Source organism: Pollachius pollachius (genome assembly GCF_949987615.1).
Source record: "Pollachius pollachius genome assembly, chromosome: 4".
Classification (NCBI taxonomy): domain Eukaryota; kingdom Metazoa; phylum Chordata; class Actinopteri; order Gadiformes; family Gadidae; genus Pollachius; species Pollachius pollachius.
In genome coordinates this window covers 31558590-31586089 of record NC_136937.1, presented here as the reverse complement: position 1 = coordinate 31586089, position 27500 = coordinate 31558590, and the positions used below count along the sequence as shown (strand labels likewise).

At 48.3% G+C, this 27500-nt stretch overlaps 1 protein-coding gene across 2 annotated transcripts in view; it reads right to left on the bottom strand.

Moving 5' to 3' along the window:
* The window catches only part of LOC307074764 (rho GTPase-activating protein 6-like), an 86766-nt gene that overhangs the window by 11748 nt on the left and 47518 nt on the right, over positions 1–27500 (bottom strand). For both annotated transcript variants that reach the window (XM_079735070.1, XM_079735071.1), the window contains exons 2-8: positions 12971–13130; positions 9207–9278; positions 4405–4553; positions 3733–3861; positions 2538–2733; positions 1700–1755; positions 335–485 (exon numbers count right to left, since the gene is read on the bottom strand). In XM_079735070.1, coding sequence (XP_079591196.1) covers positions 335–485; positions 1700–1755; positions 2538–2733; positions 3733–3861; positions 4405–4553; positions 9207–9278; positions 12971–13130 — 913 coding nt within the window. The remainder of the gene's footprint in view (positions 1–334; positions 486–1699; positions 1756–2537; positions 2734–3732; positions 3862–4404; positions 4554–9206; positions 9279–12970; positions 13131–27500) is intronic.

The window sequence follows — 27500 nt, the reverse complement described above, 5'->3', positions numbered from 1 at the left end:
AGGAACAGGAGGAGGAGAAAGACGAGGCGGAGGAGAGAGGTAGAAGGAGGCGCGCATTCGTGCGGAAGACGACAACGACCGCAGTAGGAAGATGAGATGATGAGGAGGAGGAGGAGGAGAGGAGGAGGAGGAGGAGGAGGAGGAGGAGGAGTTGAAAGGGGGATTGTCTTTATGCCGAAGAGGAGGGGGGAGGAGGGAGGGAGGGAGAATAGAAGGAGGGAAAAGAGGAGGAGGAGGAGGAGGAGGAGGAGGAGGAGGAGGAGGAGGAGGGAGGGAGGGAGGATAGAAGGAGGGAAAAGAGGAGGAGGAGGAGGAGGAGGAGGTGTGTACTGACTCATGGTGTTGATGAAGGAGGTGTACAGCTCCTTGGTGAGCAGGGGGTCCGGGAGGTCTCGGAGGAACTCCTTGAGGAGCGCGGCCACGTCGTGGACGCTGTACTCCTCGTCCAGCGGCACGTCCACGCCCCGGTCGAACTCCTCCCGCAGCTGGGCGAGAGACACCCAGGGAGAGGGAGAGAGAGGGGGAGAGAAAGGGGCGAGAGACACCCAGGGAGAGGAGGAGAGATGGGGAGAGAGAGGGGCGCGAGACACCCAGGGAGAGGGGTAGAGAGAGGGGCGAGAGACACCCAGGGAGAGGGAGAGAGAGGGGGGCGAGAGACACCCAGGGAGAGGGAGAGAGAGGGGAGAGGGAGGGGCGAGAGACACCCAGGGAGAGGGGAAGAGAGAGGGGCGAGAGACACCCAGGGAGAGGGAGAGAAGGAGGAAGAGAGAGAGGGGCGGGAGACAGACGGAGAGAGAGAGAGAGAGAGAGCGATAGGGAGGGGGAAGGAGAGGGAGGGAGGGAACTGATTAAATACATCACTGATTAGATTCACACGTTCACACTCGTTTAGGTCCTCCATCGGAGACGACACGCGAAACAACGAATCCGATCCGATGTTTATTTTCCGATAAAGCAAAACACGGGAAGAAAAAGATCTCAAGGTAAAAAAAACAAGAGAAAGGAGGAAAACCGCGTCCTTCCAGAACGATCCATTGTGGTTGGGAACCCGATCTCTGAGGGCCCTCTGTGCTCAGACAGACAGCGATCGGTATCTGCTGCCGTGGCAACACAACGCCCGGGGGAGGGGGGGGGGGGGGGGGGGGGGGTAGTCAGCGAAACACACCCACACCGTTACAAAATAAAAGCGTAAGGGATGAATAATAACAGAACATCACCGCTGTGTCCCCGTGTTGATCCCTGGTGGAACACAGAGATGGGACAGCAGATAGTGCCTTACTTTTACTTACTTTAAAAGTACGGTTTTTACTTTTTATTTATTTTGATTGTTTTTGTTTTCTTCACGTTGAACTAAATGACACTGAAAAGAAACAAATTATGAATTTATTGTTCTTATTTCATGTGATTATTTTAATCATTTATGTTTGTATGTTTTTGTTTTGTAACTGCTTTACTTCCATGTTTTCGGGAACCCCAACTTCCACATACTACAGTTGCGGGCGGAACATTAAACTTATTAGTAAAAAAGAAGTGATTCAAATAATTAGATTAAATTATTTTCCTTAATTCATATCATTATTTGAATCATTAAATTCTTTTTTCTTGTTTAGGAACTACTTATACGTGTTTGCCCCCTAAATGCCACGTATCCCATGAACTCCCGTCTCTCCCAAAACTCAAAGAGGTGGAGGACTCTCACCTGTCTCACTCTCTTCTTAGAGCTCCCTACTCTGAAGATCCCAACCGTCTGCAGACCTGAGGAGATGAGACACACACACACGCACACACACGCGCACACACACACACACGCACGCACGCACGCACGCACGCACGCACACACACACACACGCACACACACACACACACACACGCACAAGGTTTAAAGTTTAAGGTGGGGGAGGCGGAGGAGGAGGAGGTTGGAGGAAGACGGAGGGAGAGTTCAAAGTTCAAATTTCAAAAGAGAAGGAGGAGGTGGGGGGAGGTGGAGGAGGTGGGGGGAGGCGGAGGAGATGGAGGAGGAGATGGAGGAGGTGGAGGAGGAGATGGAGGAGGTGGGGGGAGGTGGAGGAGGAGATGGAGGAGGTGGGGGGAGGTGGAGGAGGTGGGGGGAGGTGGAGGAGATGGGAGTGAGACGGAGGAGGAGATGGAGGAGGTGGGGGGAGGCGGAGGAGGTGGGAGTGAGACGGAGGAGGTGGGGGGAGATGGAGGAGATGGGAGTGAGACGGAGGAGGTGGGGGGAGATGGAGGAGATGGGAGTCAGATGGAGGAGGTGGGGGGAGGCGGAGGAGGTGGGAGTGAGACGGAGGAGGAGATGGAGGAGGTGGGGGGAGGCGGAGGAGGTGGGAGTGAGACGGAGGAGGAGGTGGAGGAGGTGAAGGGAGGTGGAGGAGGTGGGGGGAGGTGGAGGAGGTGGGGGGAGGCGGAGGAGGAGGCGGAGGAGGCGGGAGTTAATGGCTGAGAAGGAGGAGGAGGGGGTGGAAGGTGGAGAGGAGGCCCGAGGAGGAGGACGAGGCGACGTCCGGGGAGCAGCAGCTCACCGTATTTCTCCAGGTGCTGGCAGCAGCTGTCCACCACGCGGGGCACCTGGCGGTAGATGGGGTTCAGGCTGAGCCTCTTGTCCCGCAGCTTCTCCTTCTTGCTGGGGGCGTCGGCCGGCAGGGACAGCTGCAGCGCCTCCAGCAGGCGGGACTGGCTGTCGTCCAGGTCCGTGATGGAGTCCACCGACATGGCACCCTGGGGGGGGGGGAGAGGACATGAAGGAGGAGGTGGAGAAGGAGGGAGGAAGGTAGGCGGGAGGGAGAGGAGGAGTAGGGGGGAGATAGAGGAGGTGGGGGAGGGCGAGGGGAAAAGGAGGTGGTGTTGGAGGAGGTTGTGGAGGTGGTTGGGGAGAGAAGGAGTAGGTGGGGGAAGGCCGAGGAAATGGAGGAGATGGAGGGAGGAGGAGGAGGAGGAATGAGGAAGAGGAGTTTTGGGGAGGAGGAGGTGGTCGAGGAAGGCGGTGGAGAGGTTAGGGATCATCTGCCTTAAGCTAGACTAATGACAGGCTGAACTGAAAACAAGGAGAAGTGAGTTGCGTGCGTGCGTGTGTTTGTGTGTGTGTGTGTGTGTGTGTGTGTGTGTGTGTGTCAACGAGATAATTATGAATGTCATTAGACCCAATTGAATTCATTAGGCTAACGTACACGTCAACACACGCTGCTGAATCACTGAGCTGTACTTATTAGGTCATTGCCCAACGAAAGCAAGAAGGAAGAAATGAGAGGGAGGGAGGGAGAAAGGAAGGGAGGGAGGGAGGGAGGGAGGGAGAATGACAGCAATAAAAGGGGACAAAACAAAGAAGAAATAAAGAAAGGGAGAAAGAAATAAAGCAGTAAAGAAAGAATTGAAGAAGTAAGAAAATAAGAAAGAAAGAAAGAAAGAAAGAAAGGAAGGTAGGAAGAAGAGAGACTGGGAGAGAGAGAGGCTGAGGGAGAGAAGGAGAGAGCGAGAGAGGGAAAGAGTGAGAGAATTGGGGAGGGAGAGATCGAGAGGGGGAGATCGAGAGAGAGAGAGAGATCGATCGAGGGAGAGAGACAGAGAGAGGGAGGGAGAGTGAGAGAGAGAGAGATCGATCGAGGGAGAGAGAGAGAGAGAGAGATCGATCAAGGGAGAGAGAGAGAGATCGATCGAGGGAGAGAGAGAGAGCGAGAGGGACGGAGGGAGAGGGAGAGAGAGAGAGGGGCGTGACCTCACCCTGCGGCGGGAGCGCGGCGCCGCCTCCGGCGTGTTGGGCGACGTGGACTCGTTGGCCGTCTCCGACGCGGAGCTCAGGGACGAGTTGCTGCTCGACAGCTCCTTATTGGACGGCCTCTTGGTGGCGAACTGTCACACATTTACATGCGGGGCACTTTAACCAAAGGGACTTACAATGAGTACATTCGTCAGAGGTGTGTCCTAGAGTTGCTAGGACACACACACACACACACACACACACACACACACACAGGACACACACACACACACACAGGACACAAGCACATACACACAGGACACGGAGGAGACACATATACACATACACACACACGGGACAGTTCGTCAGAGGATGCTCACAGAAACGAGGGCCAAGCACTTTTTGCTAGGTGTGACACTAGAGTTGCTAGGACACACACACACACAGGACACAAGCACATGCACACGGAGAGACACACACACACGCACAAACACACACACAGGACAGACACACGCACAGGACACAGACACACACATACAGACAGAACAGCCAGAGAGAAAGTCAGTCATATAGAACATATATGTAAATCAACTACAAAAAACAAACAAGACACAAAGACACAAAACAGACACACACAAAAGACAGACAGACAGACGGGCCGAACGCACACCACACATCCCCACACGGTTCCGTACCTGCAGGATGGAGGACACCAGGTCTGAGGGGTCTTTATGGTCGTCCCTGGATGGGGGGTCCTGCCGAAAGCTGTCCTGGCGCTGCCTGAGCGCGCGGTCGTTGCCGATCACCTGGGACAGGGCCACGCTGAACGCCTGCGGCGGGCATTCTGTAGGGGGCGGGGCATGGCAGGTTTAGGGGGCGTGGCATGGCAGGTTTAGGGGGCGTGGCATGGCAGGTTTATGGGGCGGGGCATGGTAGGTTTAGGGGGCGGGGCATGGCAGGTTTAGGGGGCGGGACATGGCAGGTTTAGGGGGTGGGGCATGGTAGGTTTAGGGGGCGGGGCATGGCAGGTTTAGGGGGCGGGACATGGCAGGTTTAGGGGGCGGGACATGGCAGGTTTAGGGGCGGGGCATGGCAGGTTTAGGGGGCGGGACATGGCAGGTTTAGGGGGTGAATTGATTGATTCAAGAATGGACTGCAAACCATTTCTTAGTTCATCTGGATTTCAGATAAATACGTTTTTCTTGCCATCGCATTTTTCGTGGAACTTTGCCATTCTCGGCGAGATATGATACAATAACAGATTGTTTGTTAAGTTTGGGAGCCGGGTGACCATGAACTTCAGAAGAGATCAAGGATAAGAAAGAGGTCAGAGAAAGGAGAGGAATCAAAAGAGGGATGGAAGAGGAGGAGAGGAACAATAAGGAGAAGGAAAGGAAGGAAGGAAGGAGGAAGAAATACTGGGAGAGAAACAATGAGAGAGAAGGAAAAGGGGGAGAGAGGGAGAGAGAGACGATGAGGGAGTGAGGGCGAGAGGCGAGGAGGGTGAGAGGGAGAGAGGCGAGGAGAGAGAGAGAGAGAGAGAGAGAGAGAGAGACAAGGAGGGAGAGAGTGAGAAAAAACCAAGTGCTGACTTTTTCTTCTTGTTGCCAAAAACAAAAACAGAAATAAAATTGAACAGGGGGGGGGGGGGGGTGAAACAACATGGAGTCCAAACAAATAGATTTCACCAGCTGGAGAAAGTTAAGAAAGTCCATGCGGTGCTTTGAACATTCCTCCAATTATTTATGGTCCAGTTAAACGTAGCCACGTTAGACTAATCAGCCTCAAAGGGACACGTATATCCTGGATTAACCAGATCCTGGACAGCTTTACTGTGATTGTGTTTTGTTGAATCACACCACAACCTGCACGGTTGTGGCTTATGTTTACATTCACATTGAGGGCATTTAGCAGATGCTTTGATCTTCGTTTTTTTTAATTATATTTTAAGTACATTTGTCAGAAGAAAGAGAAACAACAATATATTGCTGTCGGTACAGTAAAGATGTTCATAGAAACAAGAGCCAAGCGCTAACAGTTGTTTGGTTAACCCATTCTCCGTATACAACAGAGATAGCGAGGATAGGATGCTACACAATGCTTAGTATTTTTAAGTGCAAGGACGTAGGACATACAATAAGTTTGTAAGAGGGGTGTGGGGGGGGGGAAGGGGGAGGCTATGCAGAGACTTAATCCTCATCCTAAATCTTACATCAACCGCAAAAGGTTTTTTGGGTTCACATCTTACAAAGTATACTACGAAACACCAATTGCTAAACTCAGCTCTGAAACGGACAAATAAAAGTTAGAGTTTTAACGGCAAGCCATGATAAAAACCTTGAATGACAACTAGCGCGTGTATCTTGTTTCCTGCACAGGGGACACAAACGGGGGAAATGTGGAGTGGATGAAGACTGATAGGACAACCGTTTAGTTCAGCTGTATTGTTTGACGTCAGGCCCCAGCGGTCTAATATAAAACACGATGTAGTGACTTCTTGGAAATCCGGGACTTGAGCTGAAGGTGAACCGAATCCACTTAGAGATTAACAGGGAGAAAAATGGCCTCTAAAAAAGGGCTTTGTTTACTGGCCTTGTGAAGGCGGAGTTTGACTTGAACGCATCATCAACACACGCGTACGTATAGATGATACAAATGCATTTGATACAATGGAATGCAATATAATGCAAACAATGCAAACAATATTCACAGTTACATTTGCATTTTACATTTAGCCACTTTTAGTCGTCAGAAGAAAGCGGAACAGTGTATCGCTGTCGGTAAATGAAAGATATTCTGTATCTTCAGTATCAATACACAGCATATAAACACTAAAGCACATTCATCATTCATAATTTATGTTCTATGACATACAGGCATATACTTCCGAAAGCTAACTCCAAAATCACATGACATCATGCTAAATCTTCACAGACCACATGTTGCATCATGCACATGTGTGTGCGTATCTGTGCCTGTGCGTGTTTTGTGTGCGTGTGCCAAAGAAGTAACAATAACACAACACAGACACACACCAAGGCAACAGAGTCAAGACCTGCATGTTGGGACCTGAATTCAAACAGGCGTGTAATGTGACCTCCCCAACTAAGACCAAACTTTTAAACAAAAGCAGTTGAACACACATTAATATATATATATATATATACAGGGTGCGATTTGTGAAAAAACCAGAGGGGGGGATAATTTTGAGAAACATTTTAAAATGTTTCAAAATGAAGACGGACCCTGTTTATTTTGGTTGTTAATTATTACGATGTAATGGTGAAAATACTTTGGGTGGGGGGGATAATTTTTATCTCCACCGAGGATAAAAATAATTCAGCAGAGGGTAGGACGTGTAAACCAGATGGGGGGATAATCCCCACCATCCCCACCGGCAAATCGCACCCTGTTTATATATATATAAATTAATATGTATATGCATAGCTGCGCAATCTGGATCACATAACACTTTATTTCAGCAGCAAGCGTGTCACTTCTCATCTCATCTCGTAAACATCCACATTTTCCACTCTTTTCCCGAACCCCTTCGCTATCTGGCGGGTTAACCTGTCGTTCGAAGGGCTACAATGCTACATCACCGCAGTGTGTTTACACGAGACGCCAAGGCCGTGCTTCTCTCGGCAGCATGACTTCTTCAGGGAAAGGAAGAAGACTAGAAAACCATAAATATTAAGAGTTCACCTAGACTATGCATAGCCCCCCCCACACACACACACACACACACACACACACCCCCATCTTACACACTTATTGTATGTTGTACGCCGTGGCACTTAATGTACTTACTTATTGTATTTTGTATGTCCCGACACTTAATGTACGCACTTATTGTATGTTGTACGTCCTGACACTTAAAAATAGTACTTAGCATCGTGTAGCATCTTATCCTAGCTGTCTTTGTTGTACACGGGGAATGAGTTAACCTATTGATTGTTAGTGTTTGGCACTTGTTTCTATGAACATCCTTACTGTACCGACAGCGATATATTGTTGATTCTCTTTCTTCTAACAAGTGTACGCATTGCAAGTCACTTTGTATAAAAGCGTCTGCTAAATGCCCTAAATGTAAATGTTACTGTAAATAGTCCAGGGTGCCTTTGTTTTATCCTCCCTGAAAGCAGAGGGAGGGTGGTGCTTCCTGAGAGCATAACAACACAACAGTTCTCAGAAGAACAAAGTGTTATTTCTACAGTACATCACCGCGGGCGTAAACTTGCGTACCGTCAGCACGCGAAGTATTATGACGCCGTGTTTGTTTCGGAAAGACCGTGAACGAGGGGCAAAGTACACAAGCTAAACTTTAGCTAACAAGCGTTACAAATCAACATAGCTTTAGCCTAGCTTTGGACAAAGCCTTGGCTAAGACCTTCCTTTAACCGAACAAATAAAGCAGGGATTTATGAGGTGCCTGTGACATATAACTAATTTACCGCTTTGAGGTTTAGGAAATAACTTTGGATGTAGTCAGAGTTTTTTTATGTACTATTTTCTGAACTTGATTCATTAATCAACTTTTGTCATTACATGTCAGTAAGTTCCATGAATACCAGAAAAAAAAAATTGTCGTCTTTATTCCCTTGTATCCCTCTACATCCATTCTCTCTCTCTCGCTCGCAAACGTCAGGTTGCTGGTTCACTCGCCGGCACCGAGGTGTCCCTGAGCAAGGCACCTCACCTCAACTGCACCAGATACCCCAGCCGTCCTCTTGCATGGTTGACCCCCCCGCCGTCGGCACGTGTGAACGTCCATTTACCATTACTCTCTCTCTCTCTCTCTCTCTCTCTCTCTCTCTCTTTCTCTCTCTCTCTTTATTCTTGTGCTGAATTGAGTCCTTTCTCTTTGTCTCTCTCTGTGTTTGTGCGACCCACACACAGCCACGCACACACACACACACACACACACGCGCACACACATTCACACACGCACGCAAACACGCACACACGCGCAGGTGAACACAAGCGAGGCTACAGCGAAACAAAAGCCAGTGTTTACTGGTGCTTGTCAGAGTGTGTGTGGTTTATATTTAGTTGAAGTGGAAGGGCTCCTTGTAAGGGGCCCGGGGCCTTGAGAGGTGACAGCTACACTCTGTGGCCCCTACCGCCACACAGCATAGCCCCGTCCAAGACATACTTGGCACCAGATAGAGAGAGAGAGAGAGAGAGAGAGAGTAATGGTAAATGGACCAAGAGAGAGAGAGAAAGGATTTGTTGCCTGTCGTGCAGTGGACATTACACACATTTTTTCAACATGTGCGTGTTGGGTGTGAAGGGGAGATGGAGAGGGAGAGAGAGGGCGAGATACAGATGAAGACAGAGAACGAGAGAGAGAGAGAGAGAGAGAGAGAGAGAGAGAGTACTCTCTCTCTCTCTGAAGACAGAGAACGAGAGAGAGAGAGAGAGTACTCTCTCTCTCTCTCTCTCTGAATCCTAGAGCAGGGTGCATTTCATGACGAGGAGGATGACCATGGCACACCTTTGTCTTTATTCTTCTCCTTGGCCAGAGAGTCCAGCTTCCTCCTCAGCGACTTCTTCCTCTTCTGACCATCTGGACGGAAAAATACACAAAGGAAGAAAAGTAGTTTTAAATTAATCTGTTTTTTTAATTGCTCCGGCCCTTGGGGGCCAGTTCTTAGTTTTTTTGCAAGAAGTTTCTGGTGACTTAGCACACCTATGAATCACAAATCCACTGACAAAAATTACAAGACAGTTACGCAGCAGAAGGACACACACACATTACTTATTTATCTCTCTACAGACGAATAACACTAAAAAACATTGTAAGTTATCACAAACAAACGCAGAGGCAAACGTTTATTCCAAAAGTTGGAGGTTTTACATGTGGTGGGTTTACGTTGGGTGGCGTTAACAGACATTGGAGGTTAGCCGAGCGGCGCGAGGCTAGCTGGGCCGCGCCGGCAGCTGTCAGCACAATAAACAACCCCAAAAATCATTGATGGATGGACAGGATACTGCGGAGAAGGGGGCTGGCGTTACTTTAAAGGCCCCTGGAATCGACCGTGTTTCAGAAAGGAAACCGTCTCGGTTTTCCAGACGATTTTTTACGCTAACGTCATCAGGTTTTTAAACACGTACAATGTTATTGTTTCGGGCAACGCACCATCGCTGGCTGCTGCGCTTTCAGACGATTTTTTTCAGTTGTACTGGCAGTTGAGATCGGAGGGAACATTTCATCGAGCCTTGAGCGTGTCAGACGGATTAATATTCCGAAAAAATAATATTTTAGCGAGGACACTTGTGAGCGTCACGCTTTAAGACTTAGAGGGAGTCTTATTTGACTTATAGCCTAGTGACCTAGCTAAGCAAGCTACGTCAACCGAAATAGGACGTTTAAGCGGCGATTCCTGGCACACCTCTACATGTCGTGACCGATTCCCTCCCAAGGTGCTCCTTAGCAAGGCGCCTTATAACCTCCTCTTTCAAACAATCAACTCCTAGGGAACTAGAGAAAACAGAAAGGTTTGGACGAGGCAGAGTGTGAGAGAGAGAGAGAGAGAGAGAGAAAACGAGAGAGAGGGGGAGAGAGGGAGGGAGCAAGAGAGAGAGAAAACAAAAGAGAGAGAGAGCGAGAGAGCGAGAGAGAGAGAGACAGATGAGTGCAGGGAGGAAGAAGCAGATGTTCCGAAGCAGATGAGGAGAAGGAGGTTGGGGGGAGAGAAAGAAGGGGAGAGAGAGAGAGGAGGAGGAGGAGGAGGAGCGGGCAAAAGGAAATGGTTCGAATTTTTGACAGATCGCTTTCAAAGCTTGACGGAAATCCCCTGACCCCTGTCCAAAAGCTCCCCAGCCCGGCTCGACCCTCTCAGGAAGCCATCGGAGCGCTCTTGTCACCTCCGCCCTCCTCCCTTTGTTCCACTCCCTTCTTCCTTGTCCTCCTTTCTTTCTTCCCCTTCCCCTGGTTCTATATTTTGTTTGTTTTTCACCTTCTCCCCGTCTTTTTCTGTGTCTTTCTTGCCTACTTGTCGTTGTCCTCCCTCTCTTTCTGTATTTGTTGCTTTTCGCCTGTGTTACTTTTGGACTTCGACTTTTTCCTTCTTTCTGTCTTTATTGGTTTTCCTCTTAACGTTGTTCCTTTCCCACCCCCTTCCCTCGTCTCTCCTGACGAGCGATGGCAAAATATCGTCAACAACAGAACAGACAACAGCGCTGGATCCGACGGCCGGATCCGCTGTTCACCCGGAGAGGTCGGAACGGCGGAACCTCGGAGCGTCGGAGCGTCCTCATTCCTGCCTGCTAAGGGCTGGTTCGGAATTACTTTGCGAAGCGGAGGAGTCAGGAGGAGGGGGGAATGTTGAACCATGAGGAGGATTAACCTCTCTGTTGGAATGCAGGGGGGGGTTGCTTGTGCTGTAAAACAGAGGCTAATGTGGCGACGGCGGCAGAAACATACGCTAACGTGGGCATGGTAACAGAGGACCGCCGAGCCATTGACTTGCGGTCGGACAATAAACCAATAAATTCATACAAAAAAGTTAGTGGAGGGTGAAGATAAAAGAGTTTGAGAAGATGAAAATAAGTTCGGAACAGTTTTTCCTTCCTCCTCTGTGATTGGTCGATGGCAGTGTGGCAGTGAGTCGGCAATTCGTTACGACACGCCAACACTGCGTCGAGCAGGAAGTAGCCTGAGCCAGATGTGAAGAGGAAGTTGTAGGTTTCGAACCACCGTGTTGAGGCAACTGCCATAAACACAAGCCGCGCGTGACTTCCTGTCTGACGAACCAGTGCAGACCCAACTGGAGGAGAAGAGGAAGTGGTCGCAGAGTGGAAGATCAACTCTCTCTCTCCGAAAGGAGCGATTTATAAATGAACAAACGGAAGAATATAATGGAGAATATAACTACATTTTTAAACTGTCATTTTGAATAAATGTTCTTCAGAGGAGAAAATGAATTCAGGCAAATTCAGGCAAAACTTATTGTTTTGATTTGGAAAATGTTTCGATTTGTTGTTTTACCGGATGCACATATTATTATGCGTCATCATATATATTTATATTCAGTTTTAGCGCATGCTGCTGTAACATACGGAATTTCCCTCAGGGATTAATAAATTCGCAATTTGAATTGAATATATTGAACACGCGTATTCATTTACATTTACATTTAGGGGGTTTTGCTGATGCTTTAGTACAAAGCAGGGGCGTAGGAATGAGTTTAACATTGGGGGGGACACATATCGGAAACCAGACAGATCCGTTAATGGTTTGAACAGAAATATGTCATAAATTAACTACACTGAAAAAATTCACAAATATATTTTATTCTACTAAAAAGATACATTTGTAAATGTAAAGGAAAACACATTTTGAATGGCAGTAATGAACTGATGAATATCAAATCAATTCTTTAATTGCACGCTCAATCATCCAGTTTTTTAGAATAAGAAGCGGTGACAAGACGCTGTGTTGCGCTTTCAAAATAAAATAAAATACTTTTCTCCCCTGGTATAATTTTTAGGTGGGACAAATGCGCCTGTCTCCAATATTGGAGGGGACACGTCCCCTCCGTCCCCCCCGGTTCCTACGCCCTTGGTACAAAGCGACTTACACCCGTTCACGCACACATTCACACACCGACCGCGCAGGACGACAGTCGGTGTGGGTACCGGATCGACTCGGCTGCCAGATCGACTCGGGGTCCTGCGCTTTCAGATGACGTATCGACACTTGACGTATCGACACAAGCCAACGGACAAAACCCTGGAAGTGTCTGCGTGTGGGTCGCTGTTTTGACTCTGTGTCGGGAGCGCTGGAAATAAAGTGGATCACCCCGTTCAGTGAATGGAGTTAACCGATTCTTCTTTCATATATTACCCAAGTATAGGCAACAATAAAACGCTCGGTTACACATATATTTTTATTTTCACATATGTTAAAGTAATTATCACCTACAGAACTAATCCTATATTGATGAAAGCCCCCCCCCCCCTTAACGTTTATTAGCTCACGTTAGCCATCAATCTAAAACCACACATATTATCTGATCAATCTTTGTACATTAGATTATTATTCATAGATTAGAAAACAAAAGGAGGATCGTCAATACTTGGGAATAACATGGGAATGAATGAAACGCGCATGCCCATTTAAAAGTCAGCGTTTACAGGAAATGCGTCATTATTGCGCATCTAGGACCCCGAGTCGATCCGGCAGCCGAGTCAATCCGGTGCCCACACCGGCTCGTCAGGAGCAGTCACTCGGCTAGGGTCGCCCCCCCCCCCGACCTTTGGGCATGGTGATCTGGCAGCCCAGGTCGTAGTCCTGGTGCAGGCGTGCGTAGGCCACCTCCTGCAGGCGCGCCCGCTCCAGCTCCGACAGGCTCTGGATGGGGACCGCCGTGAGGCGCACGCAGCGCCCCGACAGACTGCTCCAGGTGTAGTCACCCTGGAGGAGGAGAGAGGGGGAAAACAGGGTGAGGCGGGGCGCTGTGTTTCGAAACGGTTCCCTATTCACTTACTCACTATTCCCTGTGTAGTGTTCATGATAAAGTGCACTATATAGGGAACGAACAAACGACAATTCGGACACTACGCTGAACATTTCTAAACGTCTTTTGCGTCGGTAAATGCGCCGGGTATTTGTGTGACGCAGACAGATGCGCCGACATCATATAAACAAACCGGGCACTCACGAGGAAAGATGGAGGTTGTATTGATTTTGAATGTTACATTTCCTTGAACAAGGTTTTTTTTAATTCATTTTGAATGTTACATTTTCTATGCTAAATCCCAAATAAATTGTTGACATTTCTAAACGAAAGCCGGAGACTCCATCATTAAATGTATTCGTTTTCGCGGTTATTCAGCGTCTTCTTCTCCTCCGGAAAAACACGGCCGCATTGCATTGTGGTATACGGGAGTAACATGTAGGGAACACCGTATGTTCACTCAGATTTTGGGTATTTTAAGTCCACTATATAGTGCATGAAATTAACCACTGAGAATTCGAACACCACTACAAAATGGCGAGCACCCTATATAGTGCACTATATCTGTGAAAGGTAACGATTTCGAACACAGCTAGGGTGTTTGTTAGGGGTCGAAGGTCGGAAGGTCACTTCGAAAAATCTGCCTTTGCTAAATGCACTGCATTTATACAGCGCTTTACTAACCAGTGGCGAGTCAAAGCGCTTTACAATATTGCTGAACATTCACTCATTAATGCACACATTGACACACCGACGGCGGTGTCAACCATGCAAGGCGACAGCCAGCTCGTCAGGAGCAGTCAAGGTGAGGTTTCTTGCTCAGTGACACCTCGACACTCAGCTAGGAGGAGCCGGGGATTGAACTAGAAACCTTCTGGTTACAAGCCAACCCGCTTTACCAACATATCCACAGCCTTGGACAGAACTAGACAACTACATAACAACCTTCAAATCTTCAATAAATCCAAAAGGCTTGACTTTTTCTCATGCCGTCTACTTAAGATTTGTACATTTATGTTTTGAAACTGCAACACAATACAAAAATATAAATAAACGGCAGTTTTACATTGCAGGAGTAACACAAAACAGCACAATTAGTAATAAAAATACACAGCCTACTGAAAGAGTAGTATTAGGTGATACATGACAGTGAAACTAGAAGTAGCCTCAAACAGAAGTTTTGGTGTTTCGGTGATTGATCGTGAAATAATTTGTCACTGACAAATTTACCTATTCTACGTCACTTCGAATAAAAGAGACTGCTAAATCCGCTAAAAATGCCCTAAATGTATATTGTGAGTTGGGATTGTTGTGCTTGAAACTGCTACATCGTTTCTCATGCGAGACATGGCAAAACTATCTTTTGTTTAGCCTTGGTTATGGTATGATTACAGTGATTTAGGATTTGACTTCACTACAAATCTCTCTTGTATGTCATAAAAAAAATGATGGCGTTTCGCCAACTATTAATCCCATGATGCATTCTGACGTACAATCCCTGCTCATCCCTAGTCATTCATACCGGAAATTGGAGGATTACAGAGCAGAAAGTAATGAATCTTGATTTATAAAAGATATTGTTCCTTAATGAGACTAACCTGGTCAAATAAAGGTTCAAAGGAACATAAACATTGCATAAAGTTGCGGTAGACATCATAAACAAGTATAGGATAAGTTATTAAAACAATGCTGTGGGGTGTGTGTGTGGGGGTGATGGCTGGTTGAAGCAGCCTCACCTGGCCTGAGTCAGACTGACTGGACTTTGGGGCTGGGAGAGGCTGCACACCTGATGCACATTGAGCAATCAGTGTGCAACAGGTGTGCAGCCATCACCGCGCACACTCAGGGAGAGAACTCCTGCCTGGCAACATGGAGCACCATTCGTCAATAAACCTTAATTATAAATAAAATGGCTTTCAACATCACCAACCTGTGTCCTTGTCTGGAGCTTCGACATTGTTAGAAATGCATTTTTTACCATTATGACGCTGAGGCAGTGACAGAAATACACAGAATATACTAAATTGTTCAAACGATCCATTATCGATCGTCATAGTTGAGGTTTTGAGGTTTTTCTCAGGGTTTGTCAATAAGCTTCACCAAACTCCCCCGCACTCGTGTCTGAAACCTCTGGATTTGGTTTCACCTGACCCACAGGAAGTGGTCATAGCGTCTGGTCAGGGTTTGGCCTCTCCACAACATGGAGAGTCTTTGCTTCTTCTGTAAGCTCAACATTGCCTCCTTCCTGCTGTCTCTCTCTCTCTCATCGACCCTCCCCTTGACGTAGTCTCTGTCTGTTTATCTTTCTGTCTTTCCCCTTTTTTCTTATTTTTTGTCTTTCTTTCTTTCTCTATCTCCCCCATATCTCTCTCTCTCTCCCCCCAACTCTCTCCCCCCGTATCTCTCCCTCCCCCCATATCTCTCTCTCTCTCTCTCTCTCCCCCCATATCTCTCTCTCTCTCTCCCCCCAACTCTCTCTCCCTCTCTCCCCCATCTCTCTCTATCTCTCTCAATAACCTAATCCACCACAGCACTATGACAGAGAGATCATCTGATGGTGTTCTTGACAAAGGAAAAACCAACACCAGCTACGGAAGAATCCAAACTCCTACAAACGGGGGGTGTTCCCCCCCCCCCCCCATGCTCCGAAATCTCAGGAGCATTCCTGATTGGCTGTCCTCGTTAGCCAGCCACAACGCAAGACGGACGCGCGGAGAAGCCCCGGGACGCGACACCAGGGAGAGAGACCAGCGTGGAGACCAACCTTTTTTCCGTGAGCTTTTTATTGAAGCCGGTTTGAAGTCGCGAGGCGAACAGCTCGGAACGATACGACGAAACGATAGCCGCACCCGGAAGCTGGGTGGAGTTAGTCTAAGGCTGGAGGAGGGGTGGAGTTAGTCTACGGCTGGAGGAGGGGTGGAGGTTGTCCTGGCTTGATCCTGTGCTCAGGATCAAGCCAGGACAACCTCCACCCCTCCTCCAGCCGTAGACTTACTCCACCACACCGGAGCCTGCACAACCCGTCAGCGCAGACCTACCTCCACCTTCACAACCTGCTCCATACAGCCAGCACCTCCGCTAACTGGACCTCCTGCACCACCCTTCAAACACCCCTACCACCACCTCCGTCACCTGCTCCATACACCTAGCACCTCCGCTAACTCGGACCTCCTGCATCACCGTCCCACCTAGTGACTCCTCCACCTCCACCGCCTCCGTCACCTGCTCCACGGCATTAGCTCCTCCACTAGCTGTGCCTCCTGCACCACCCGCCGACCCACTGCCACCCCCACCTGCCCCACACGTTCCGAGCTCCTCCGCCCACTGTGTACCCTCCACCCTTCAACCTACCAACCCCTCCGCCTTTTATCCTCCCCTCTACGCCTCCACCCTTCCACCAAACATCTGCCACCAGCTCTGCTCCACCACATCCACCGCCTCGCCCCCACCCAATTCACCACGGTAACCGCGCACTGATGGGATCCCCATGCGTTGTGCGTGTGTGTGTGTGTGTGTGTGTGTACACGTGCGCGTGTGATTGCACATGCGCGCGCTCGTGTGTACGTCTGCGTTTGCGTGTGTGTGAGCGTTCGCACTGGTGTGAGTGTTCGTGTGTGCGCATGTGATTGTGTGTGCGTGTGTGCGTGCGCGTGTGCTTGATCGTGTGCGCGTGTTTGCGTATGTATGCGTGTGTGTGTGTGTGAGTGCGTGCGTGTGTGCGTGTGTGCTTGATCAAGTGCGCGTGTTTGCGTATGTATGCGTGCGTGTGGTGTGTGTGTGTGTGTGTTTGTGTGTGTGTGTGTGTGTGGGGCCGGGAGGATATTGAAAGGCAGCCCCGAAACAGGTTATGAAAACACTTTATACACATGTGTACTTCTTAAATCCCCTGTCAGTTGGTTTTGGTCAGGCCTCGTGTTAATGGAGCTGACAGCTGCCTGCGTTCATCACGAACAGCTGCAGGATCCAGCAGTGAGGGAGAATAGAGAGAAACTAGACCGGAGGAGAAAAGAGAAAAACTGGACTAGAAGAGAAGAGGGAAAAAGTGAAAAAGTATAGTATAGAATAGATTAAAGAAACACTCAGTGGAGCACAACTGAGAAAAACCGTCACAGACACACACACACACACACACACACACATGACCCCCTGTCGGACCCACGTACACATACACCCACACACTCATGATCACACACAAACACACACACAAACACACACACACACACAACTGACTGAATAAAATGGAGGAAGGAACTTCTGAGAATAGAGACAAATGTGAACAACGGAGAGCGATAGAGGAGAGTAGAATTTTTCAGATCTGTGTTCTTCAGTGTGGTTATGCATACCTCTGTTTCCCCTCAGGGAGACAGAGAGTGAGAGAGAGGGGGGGGGAGAGAGAGGGAGGGAGAGAGAGCGGAGAGAAAGAAAGAGAGAGAGAGAGAGAGAGAGAGAGAGAGAGGGAGGGAGAGGGGGAAAGAGGGGGAGGGAGTGAGGGGGGGGAGAGAGAGAGAGAGAGGAGAGAGCGGAGAGAAAGAAAGAGAGAGAGAGAGAGAGAGAGAGAGAGGAGGGAGAGAGGAAAGAGAGAGAGAGAAGAGAGAACGAGAGAGAACGAGGGAGAGAGGTTAGGATATATGGGGGTGTGGGTCAGAGCGTTTCCAAGAGCACTATCTGGCAAGCTGTAGCTGTCGGAGGGGGAACTAAGATGTTGAAACACAGTGTCTTTGTGTGTTTGTGTGAGTGTGTGTGTGTTGGAGGGGGGGGGGGGCATGTTTGTTGGTGCCTGTTTGTTTGGTCTGTATTTGTACTCTTGTGTGAGAGAGACAGGGAGAAAGAATATTGCGTGTGTGTATGTGTGTGTGTGCGTGTGTGTGTGTGTGTGTGTGTTGTCGCCCGTGTGCGTCGACTTGTCTGTAAATCTCCATCAGGGAGCCTTGTTTTCTGTGCAACCGTGGCACTTCATTGACTGTACAAGCATTATAAAGTGGCTCGCACACACACACACACACACACACACACACGCACACAGGAGGTTGCACAACAACAGCAAACTATTTAAAGGAGTTAAAAGAGAGATGGGGATAAGTGGTTGGGTGGTATCCACCCACCCACTCTCATATTGACTTGATGACATCACAGTGTGATGTCATCCACGGTGGCTCTCTCTTGGCATCAACACAGGACCAACCATATGTTTGGTTTTACGATACAAAAAGACGCCCTGGTTATATCGGGCGTTGACGTCAGCCATATTCACAGAACTCACATTACCCTGGTATATTTACTGCTCAAATTAAATTAACTGCATTTTATACAGTGGCCACTCAAAGCGCTTTACAATATTGCCTCACATTCACGCACACATTCACACACCGGCGGCAGTGTCAACCACGCAGGGCGACAGCCAGCTCGTCGGGAGCAGTCAGGGTGAGGCGTCCCGCTCAGGGACACCTCGACACTCGGCTAGGAGGAGCCGGGGATCGAACCAGCAACCTTCTGGTTACCAGCCAGCCTGCTCTACCTCCTGAGCCCCATTCCTCCCCTGTTGCCCCCCCCCCAAATGACAAAAACAGTAGCGAGTGGAGCAGAGCTGTCCCTCATCCAATCCTCAAACGTTTAAACGCAACACTGACGGCGATCACAAAGGCCACACAAAAGGAGTTACACACAGGAATTCCCTCTAATCTCTGAGTTTATTGACCTGAAAGATGAAGCCATGAGATTAGCGAGTAGCTTAAGATGTCGCCGCGTATATCGTCCAACCTCGGCCACCAGACACGGTAAGGTTACTGTTTGGTTCACGGCCGCTAAAAGCAATGTTTATGCTGGGTTATTTGAGAACACACACTCCTCTTCTCTCTCTCTGCTGTTTCTCTCTTGTTATCCCCTCTATCAATCCACAGACCATTTTCTTTGCTTTTTTCACACCATCGCCACATCTTTTACACATATATTTACACTATCCCCCCCTCAGTGTAACCTAGATACGTACCGATATGCGCGTCGGAGTTTAACCCGGTAAAAACAATCAGAAACTCAATCTGGGCGCTATCTCGCTCGGCCATCTTGGATTCAGCCTCCTACACAATGGAACATTCCGAAAACGTATTAACAGCAGAAGTCGCCAGAAGTAGAAACACACCAACTTTGTTATTATTATAATTTTTTTTAACGTCATGCTTGTCGCTGACTAAGTGAAGCCGGCCATCTTCCCAACTGTTTATTTTTTGCTTTGTTTTCTATCTTTAAACCAGAACTGTCTTAAACTATTTGTCATACTATTTATTATTTTGGTCTGAACCATGACCAATCGAACAAAAAAGCGATATTCCAACAAACAGACGAAAAAGATCTTTGAACTCCCAAGGCAAGAATTCCTCCATACTCAAATGAGTGGATAGCCAATCAGAATAGAGGAGTTCTTGACACAGCGGCAGCCATCTTGGTTCTTTATGAAAATGCCCTAACGGTAGTCCCATGTTTGCTATTCTTTTAGTGCAAACATACAATCCGGATAGTTTAACACTGTCTCGATAGTGATAACTCGATAGCGGAATCAACAGACATTCTACATCAGCGGCATCCATCCTTGTTGTTGTTGAAAATGCATCTACGGCACTCCTCTGCATTTACCCCGCCTCATATTAGATAAGCGGCTGTGATTGGTCAGTCTGCCTCGTACCGGGCAGAAATCGTCTTGTATTGGAGAGGAGCCAGACGGTATCTGCAGAGCAAATGAAACATGATCTCAGGAGATTCGTCTAGTTCCCAGGCCAGAGTATACTCGGCTCCATTCCAACTGCTGCACGACCTGGCCTTTCCTCTCTCCTTCAACCCTTTCTAGGCTATCTTCACTGTCTCATCCACACAGTCTTACCCTCTTCAGCGGCCTATTGTCGCTGGGACAGGCAGGGAGAACCACAGGTCATCTTGAAGTGTGTGATACGTTGCCAGGTATATGTCACCTGCGTGTGTTCAGTTAAAACCTCCCAGACCGGCTAAATTATGTCTCTAAACCTAGAGGGCACTTGATGCAGCACCAGGGGTGTGTGTCAGTGTGTAGATGTGTGTATCAGTGTGTGTGTTTGTATGTATGTGTGTGTGTGTGTGTATATTGTGTGTTCTTTTAGTATTCTTGTTTGTGTGTGAGTCTGTGTGTGGATATACATTGTGAGTATGTTCGCTCTTTCTAAGCATTCGTGTCTATGTGTGTGCGCGTGCGTACGTGCATGTGTTTGTATATATTTTGCATCTCTACTTTGCCTTTCTTTAACAGTCGTGTGTGTGTCTTGTTATCGTTCTTCCCCTCAACAGTCATCAGTTGTCCGGTAAGGACGGTTTGGGTTTTCCATCCCTGCGTTCTGATTGGACGCTGCACCCCTAATGCAACCCATGTGACCGATATCGCCATGACGACGCCTCAGCCGGCGCCCGTCACCAAACATTCCGTTCCGAAGAGGAACCGACAACGCGATATTGCCAGTTTCCATGGAAACAGGTAGACAGCGAGACCCTAAGAAAGACGCAGGGGAAGTGACAAGAGACATCGCTACGGCAACGCAGGCACGCACCGATTGGCCAGTTATTTCTTGAAGGTTTTTCATATGAAAGGTTTGTAAGGTTTCAAACACCCTATCTCAATTTTGTGATATTTGTCCCTGCATTGTATGTTCACGTTCACAGTCCTGAAATATCCTTTCATCAGACAAGAGTACAAAATAATATAGGAATACATAAACCAATAAAATGTAAATTTGATTTGTTTGTCTTTTGAGAGTAAGGAAATCTGCATGATGACATGAACGGTAACATTCACACCCAAATACCGCCTGCCTGTGGTGAATTAAGTTCTGATCCTTATTAACGTGTTGCCTTTGTCCTGTTTTCTGACTAGTTGGTGTTACTATGACGACTGTCAGTCGTGTCTATGTGTTTTTGCCTTATTTTTAGTGTGTGTGTGTGCATGTTTGTGTCTGCTAATCTGAATAAGGCAGACACTGTATCTGGCTCACACTCACAGCACACATAGATACACAGACACACAACTAAATAACAAACACACACCACAAACGCACACATGCCTTAACAGAAAAACTCACACACAATAGATGAGCTGCAAGATAGTGTGGGCGTCCTGATGAAACTCAAGCCTTAAGATCTAGTCGCCCTCAAACTTCTCACTCATACTACGCTTTCAGGATGGAATAGGGGCTACACTGTCTGACTCTCAGTACAGCACAAACCACGGTCAGACAACCACACGTGTTTTCCTCGCCCCTCTCTCCTGACCTGATGCATGGTTGTTTTCCTAGCTGTTTAACGCAGGTTGATTTCACAACGACGGCTAATGAATCTGTTTCAGTGACCTGGAACTTCCCTGTGGTTCACATGTGCTCGTAATTAATGACCCACCTCCAACTAGCTCACTGGTCAGACTGGTGTGTGTTGTGTGTGTGTGTGTGTGTGTGTGTGTGTGTGTGTGTGTGTGTGTGTGTGTGTGCGTGCCGGTGCCCCCCGTTGTTCCAATGTGTGTGCATTTGTGCATGTACGTTTGTTTATTTGAGTGTGCGCCTGTCTCTCTCTGCCACATCTGTGTGTGTATGTGTGTGTGCGTGTGTGTGTGTGCGTGTCAAGTGTGTTAACCTGTCACATTAAGAATTAATAGGCCCTCCTACACCTGTTTGGGGCTGCCCCTGTCACTGCCCGAGGAAAAACATAATTTATCACCCGTCGACACAAAACCGCAGAAGGAAAACACTTGCGTAATTTCACATGAATGTCATTGCGAATATTGTATCCCTTTAAAGATGAGCGTCTTGAGCGTTCTCCTGGCATTTGATCTCATGCTCGAAGGGAAAATAAAACTATTGCGGTTAGGAGAGAGAGCGAGACAATGTGTAAGAATACACCACAGCACAGCTGGGACTTATCACATTATATCTGCTACGCCTTCACCCTCTATTAGCATACCACAACAGAGCAGAGAGCCAAGCTAGCACTTTGGAACCATGGGAGTTGTAGTTGTATTCACAGCTCGCCCCTACCTATTGGCTGGTTCAACTGAAGTTAAACCAGCCAATAGGTGAGGGGAGAGCTGTGAATAAAAGTACAAAATTTAAAACTACAACTCCCACGTGGTACACACATGTACACATGTAAACAAAGAGCCACGCTTGTCTTAATCACATCTCGGCCCAACCCAGCTATTGGGTGGTTTAACTGAAGTGAAACACGCTAAACACATGTAAATAAAGAGCTGAGCTTGAGGTGAGAGGGGAAACCTGGGAGTTGTAGTTTTGCTCATGACTCTTTATTAACATGATCTGTTTGCCCCGTTTTCTGACTAGCTGGTGTTACTTTGGAGGCTAACTGTCAGTCTGTTAGTTACATTAACCAATGGCAGCTAATGCCCCACAATAGCTGCAGTTGCCTAGCTTAGCTGAAGGTAAATATATCAATGTGACTCAGTAGCTTAACTGAGACGTTGGCAGCCACATCTTAAGCCCATAAAAGCTCTTCAAACATATTAATGGAAATGAATACGTCTGCCCCCAAAACAGTCGTTAAGTCTAACCTCAGAGGCGTATTAATATGTTGGCCCCCGGAGGTGTAATGAGGTCTAACCTCAGAGGCGTATTAATATGTTGGCCCCCGGAGGAGTAATGAGGTCTAACCTCAGAGGCGGATTAATACGTTTTCCCACCTAGGCGTAATGAGGTCTAACCTCAGAGGCGTATTAATACGTTGCCCCCGGAGGCGTAATGAGGTCTAACCTCAGAGGCGCATTAATACGTTGGCCCCCGGAGGCGTAATGAGGTCTAACCTCAGAGGCGTATTAATCAGTTTTCCAAGGAGTCGTGATGAGGTCTAACCTCAGAGGCGTCAACTTTCTTCAATGAGTTAAGATGGTGAATATGTAATGAATTGCTATGCTCACTTTGTCATTCTTTATCTAATCTCAAAATCATTGTTTCACTTATAAATCTCCATCTCTTTCTCCCTCACCCATCCCTCCCACTCTCTCTCCCCCTTATCTCTCTCTCCCCCTTCCTCTCTCTCCCTCTCCCTCTCTCTCTCTCTCCCCCTCCCTCCCTCCCTCTCTCTCTCTCTCTCCCCCTCCCTCCCTCCCACTCTTTCTCTCTCCCCTCTCCCTCTCTCTCCATCTCTTCCCCCTCACTCCCCCCTCTCTCTCTCTCTCTCCCCCTCCCTCCCTCCCTCCCCCTCTCTCTCCCCCTCCCTCCCTCCCTCCCTCCCTCCCTCTCCTCATGGCTGACTGTGGGCGTGGCCGTGAGTCCAGTCTTGTCCTAGTGGCCCTGGGGTCAGTGGGAGTGGGGCTGTAAATACCACCGTCAACCAGGGCCTGTTTGAGTCGTGTCTCTGCACCAATCTGTTGTCCATGTGCACCTCTTCTCTCTCCGGCCCCTCACATATGTCCTTGTGTTGGTCTCAGCAACACTAAAACATCCATATGTGCACAAACACGCACGCAGACACACGGTTATGCTGATGTGCACATGTGGAGACGTGCAGATGCTCTCGCTCAGACACACATATAAATATTTAAGTGCATTCTTCCACACAGAAAACACATTTATGGTCGGTCTCGCTGAGTCTTTCGCAAACACACACACGCCCCTATACACTGACACAAACAATATGTACACACACCCTATACACACATCCCTTCAAGTTCAATGTCCACACATCAACTCCTCCTCTCTCACACACATTCACACCCAAAACACACATGTTGAAATTTGTGCAATGTCCACTGCACGACAAACAAATCCTCTCTCTCTCTCTCTCTCTCTCTCTCTCTCCCATCTCCATCCCCCCTCTCTCTCCCCCCTCCCCCTCTCTCTCCCTCTCCTGTCTCTCTCTCCCCCCCTCTCCTCTCCCTCCCTCCCCCTCTCTCTCCCTCTCCCGTCTCTCTCCCCCTCTCCCTCCCTCCCTCCCTAATGATAACCACCAGCTGTGCTGATAACAAATCACGATCATTGTTCCTAACACACTCATCCTCTTCATCGAATCTCCTCCTCACTCCAACTCCCGCCTTCGCTTCTTTCCCGTTTTTTCCTCCAATGCGGCGCTTTCATTTGGACTTTCTCGTTCCCCTAAAGGTCACCTCTCTCCGGTAATCCATCCCCACAGTGGGAGCTGTGGTTAGCGTTACATGGGGGGGGGGGGATTCGAACCCCGCCCTCCTCCCCCGTTCCCCGTTCCTCGCCGCACATACCCGGAATATCTGAGGACCTCGGAGCGCCCTGCTCGCCAAGTAAGGAAATGTTTATGAATGCTGATAGACACAACAGGCCTACTCCCCGTCTACACTCACACACACTCAGAGACACACTTGGACACACACTTAGATTGCACACATAAGACGCACACTTTGATGCACAGTCCGACGGACGGACACACACTCCGATGCGCACTCCCACGTGCACACTTCCACACACACTCACACACAGTCTCCCACACGCACACACTCAGACGCACAGCCCGACACACACTTCCACACACACACTCGGAGGCACACACCGACACACGCTCGGAAACACACTCCCACACACACTCAGAAACACACCGCGATACACACTCTGACACACTCAGACACACAGTCCAACCCACACACTCCGACCCACACACTCCGACCCACACACTCAAACACACACAAAGACACACACTCTGACACACACTCTGACACACACACACTCCGACACACATTCCAACACACACTTTCTTTTGAATCGCAAACCCTGAGACGAGTCGAGACGAACGAAATGCATGCGCATGAGCTCCTAATCAGAATCACAGCCTCAAACGGGGTCCCAGGTCCCACAGTACGTAACCCCCCCTCCTCGTCCCCAAAGCCCCCTCTAACGGGCCAGGAGGAACTCAACCCACAACCCAGAGGGGAGAAACTCCCCTCTTACCCCCACACCCCTCTTCCACGCTCATTGTAGGTATTACGTCCTTGCGCTTAAAAATAGTGCTCAGCATTGTTTAGCATCTAGTCTTAGCTATCTTTGTCGTGCACGGGGAATGGGTTAACCTAGAGATTGTGAGTGCTTGGCACTTGGATCTATGAACATCCTTACGCTACAGACAGCGATATATTGTTGTTTCTCCTTCTTGTGACAAATGTCTTTATTGTAAGTCGCTTTGGGTGAAAGCGTCTGCTGGATGCCCTCATTGTAACTGTAAAGGAAACATGATCCCTCCCCCCAGGGAGGGTAGGGGTCTGACTGGGTGAGGGCTAGTAGCATCGCAGCGTCATATGGCATCGGCCGGCCTCCATTTTGTGAGCAGTGGAATGTTAGGTATTGTGTCAGGGGTATTGTTTAGAAATGAATCGTGAAACGATTTGTCTTCAAGCAGAGACATTGTTATGTTTGACACCGACACATGGCGATTTCTCAAGCGAGACGTGGCAATGCAAAGTTATAGTTGTCCGGGGTTACGGTATGTTTGAGTTGATTTAGGGTTTCGCATCGCAACAACACCCGTGAGTCCTTTCAGTATGTCAGTGTCGACAACAGAAACTCCCATGATGCATTGTGAGGTACGAAAGACGCTCTACAGTTAAGCAGGACCCAAGCTCAACTAGTAAAATGAAAAGCATATGATTCGTAATGGGTTATGTTGATCTGAGTGAATACGAATTTAAAGACCAGACGTTAATGAATAGAATGGATACTGTTTCAAGGAAACTAAGTAGTGCTGGGCAGTATGCATTTACTTGGCAGGGTTTGCATTTTGACAGTTGGTTGAATCGAATGGCTTAAACAATCTTAAACGCCTAACAACTAATCCCTTCCCAACTATAATATATCGGGTAGATTAGGTGTATTCCAAAAAATGTGCTTCTACAAACAAATTATATAGCAACACATGTTAAACCCGCGACAACTAGAAACTGCCTCACACACACACACACAGACACACACGAACACACACATACACATACATAGATGCGTCATACCTCCAACACACACATACACCCATATAGTATGCATACGACCACAGACACACGCACACACACACACACACAAACACACACGGCCATCTGCACAGAACATGCAAATGACAGTAATTGTTTTTCAAAGTGGACACATCATCAACAGTAGAGCCTCTTTCCTGATTGGTTCCGCTCTCACCTGCTGCTTTCTGATTGGCCGGCAGCGGGGGAGCATGTGATTACAATCCGTCAGCCAATCATAACAATGATAACTACGGCTCCTACTGTTATCATTGCTGCGCTTCGCGTTAACACCACCACATCTGCTGCCCCCTTGGGTACGGGATCCTTAAGAGCACTTTTCCCTTGTCATTAAAGCGTCACAATAAAAGCGCTACACAATAAAAGCCTCTCGTTTAACCCGTACTCACACACACACATGCACACAAACGCATACGTATGCATGCACACACACACAAACACGCGCACACACAGGCACACAGACACACACACACACACACACACACACACACACAGTGCAGCTGTTTGAAGGTGAACTTGAGGGAGATTGAACCAGCAACCTTTCATAAACATCAATCGATAGCAGTGATCTTGAGGGATCTCGTCTGTTGCTCCAGACAATTGAATCCAATAAGAACGGAAAGGTGGAGAGAATCCTTAATAGTGAATTCATTACAAAAAAAATCGCACTCAATTAGAATACGTTTCCCGTGGAAGGCAATGAAAGCTCCTTGCCATGACAACGGCGTAAGAACAGGGGCACACCCACACACACCCACACACACACACATCCAGGGGTGCACAAACACACACACACAAACACACACACACACACAGGCGTGCACAAACACACACACACACACACACACACACACAGGCGTGCACAAACACACACACACACACAGGCTTGCACACCCACACACACACCAACACACACATAGGTGCGCACACACACACACACACACACACTGACACAACTACACACAGGCATTCACACACACACACACACACACAACCACACACACACCAACACACACAGAGGTGCGCACACACACACACACTGACACCACTACACACAGGCATTCACACACACACACACACACACACACACACACACACACACACACACACACACACACACACAGACACACACACACTACAGTGTTCTCCTTGGACTAATCTAATTCCTCATCATCTGCGGAATGCTTTAAAAACAAGATTTGGCAGACAAACATGGGGTTGGCTACCAACAGTATCACACAGTATCACACATGCACGTTGAACGGTGGGAAAGATCCACAAAGGTGTGTACACTGGCCACCGTTCAATCGTGTTAAGCCCACTCAAGAGG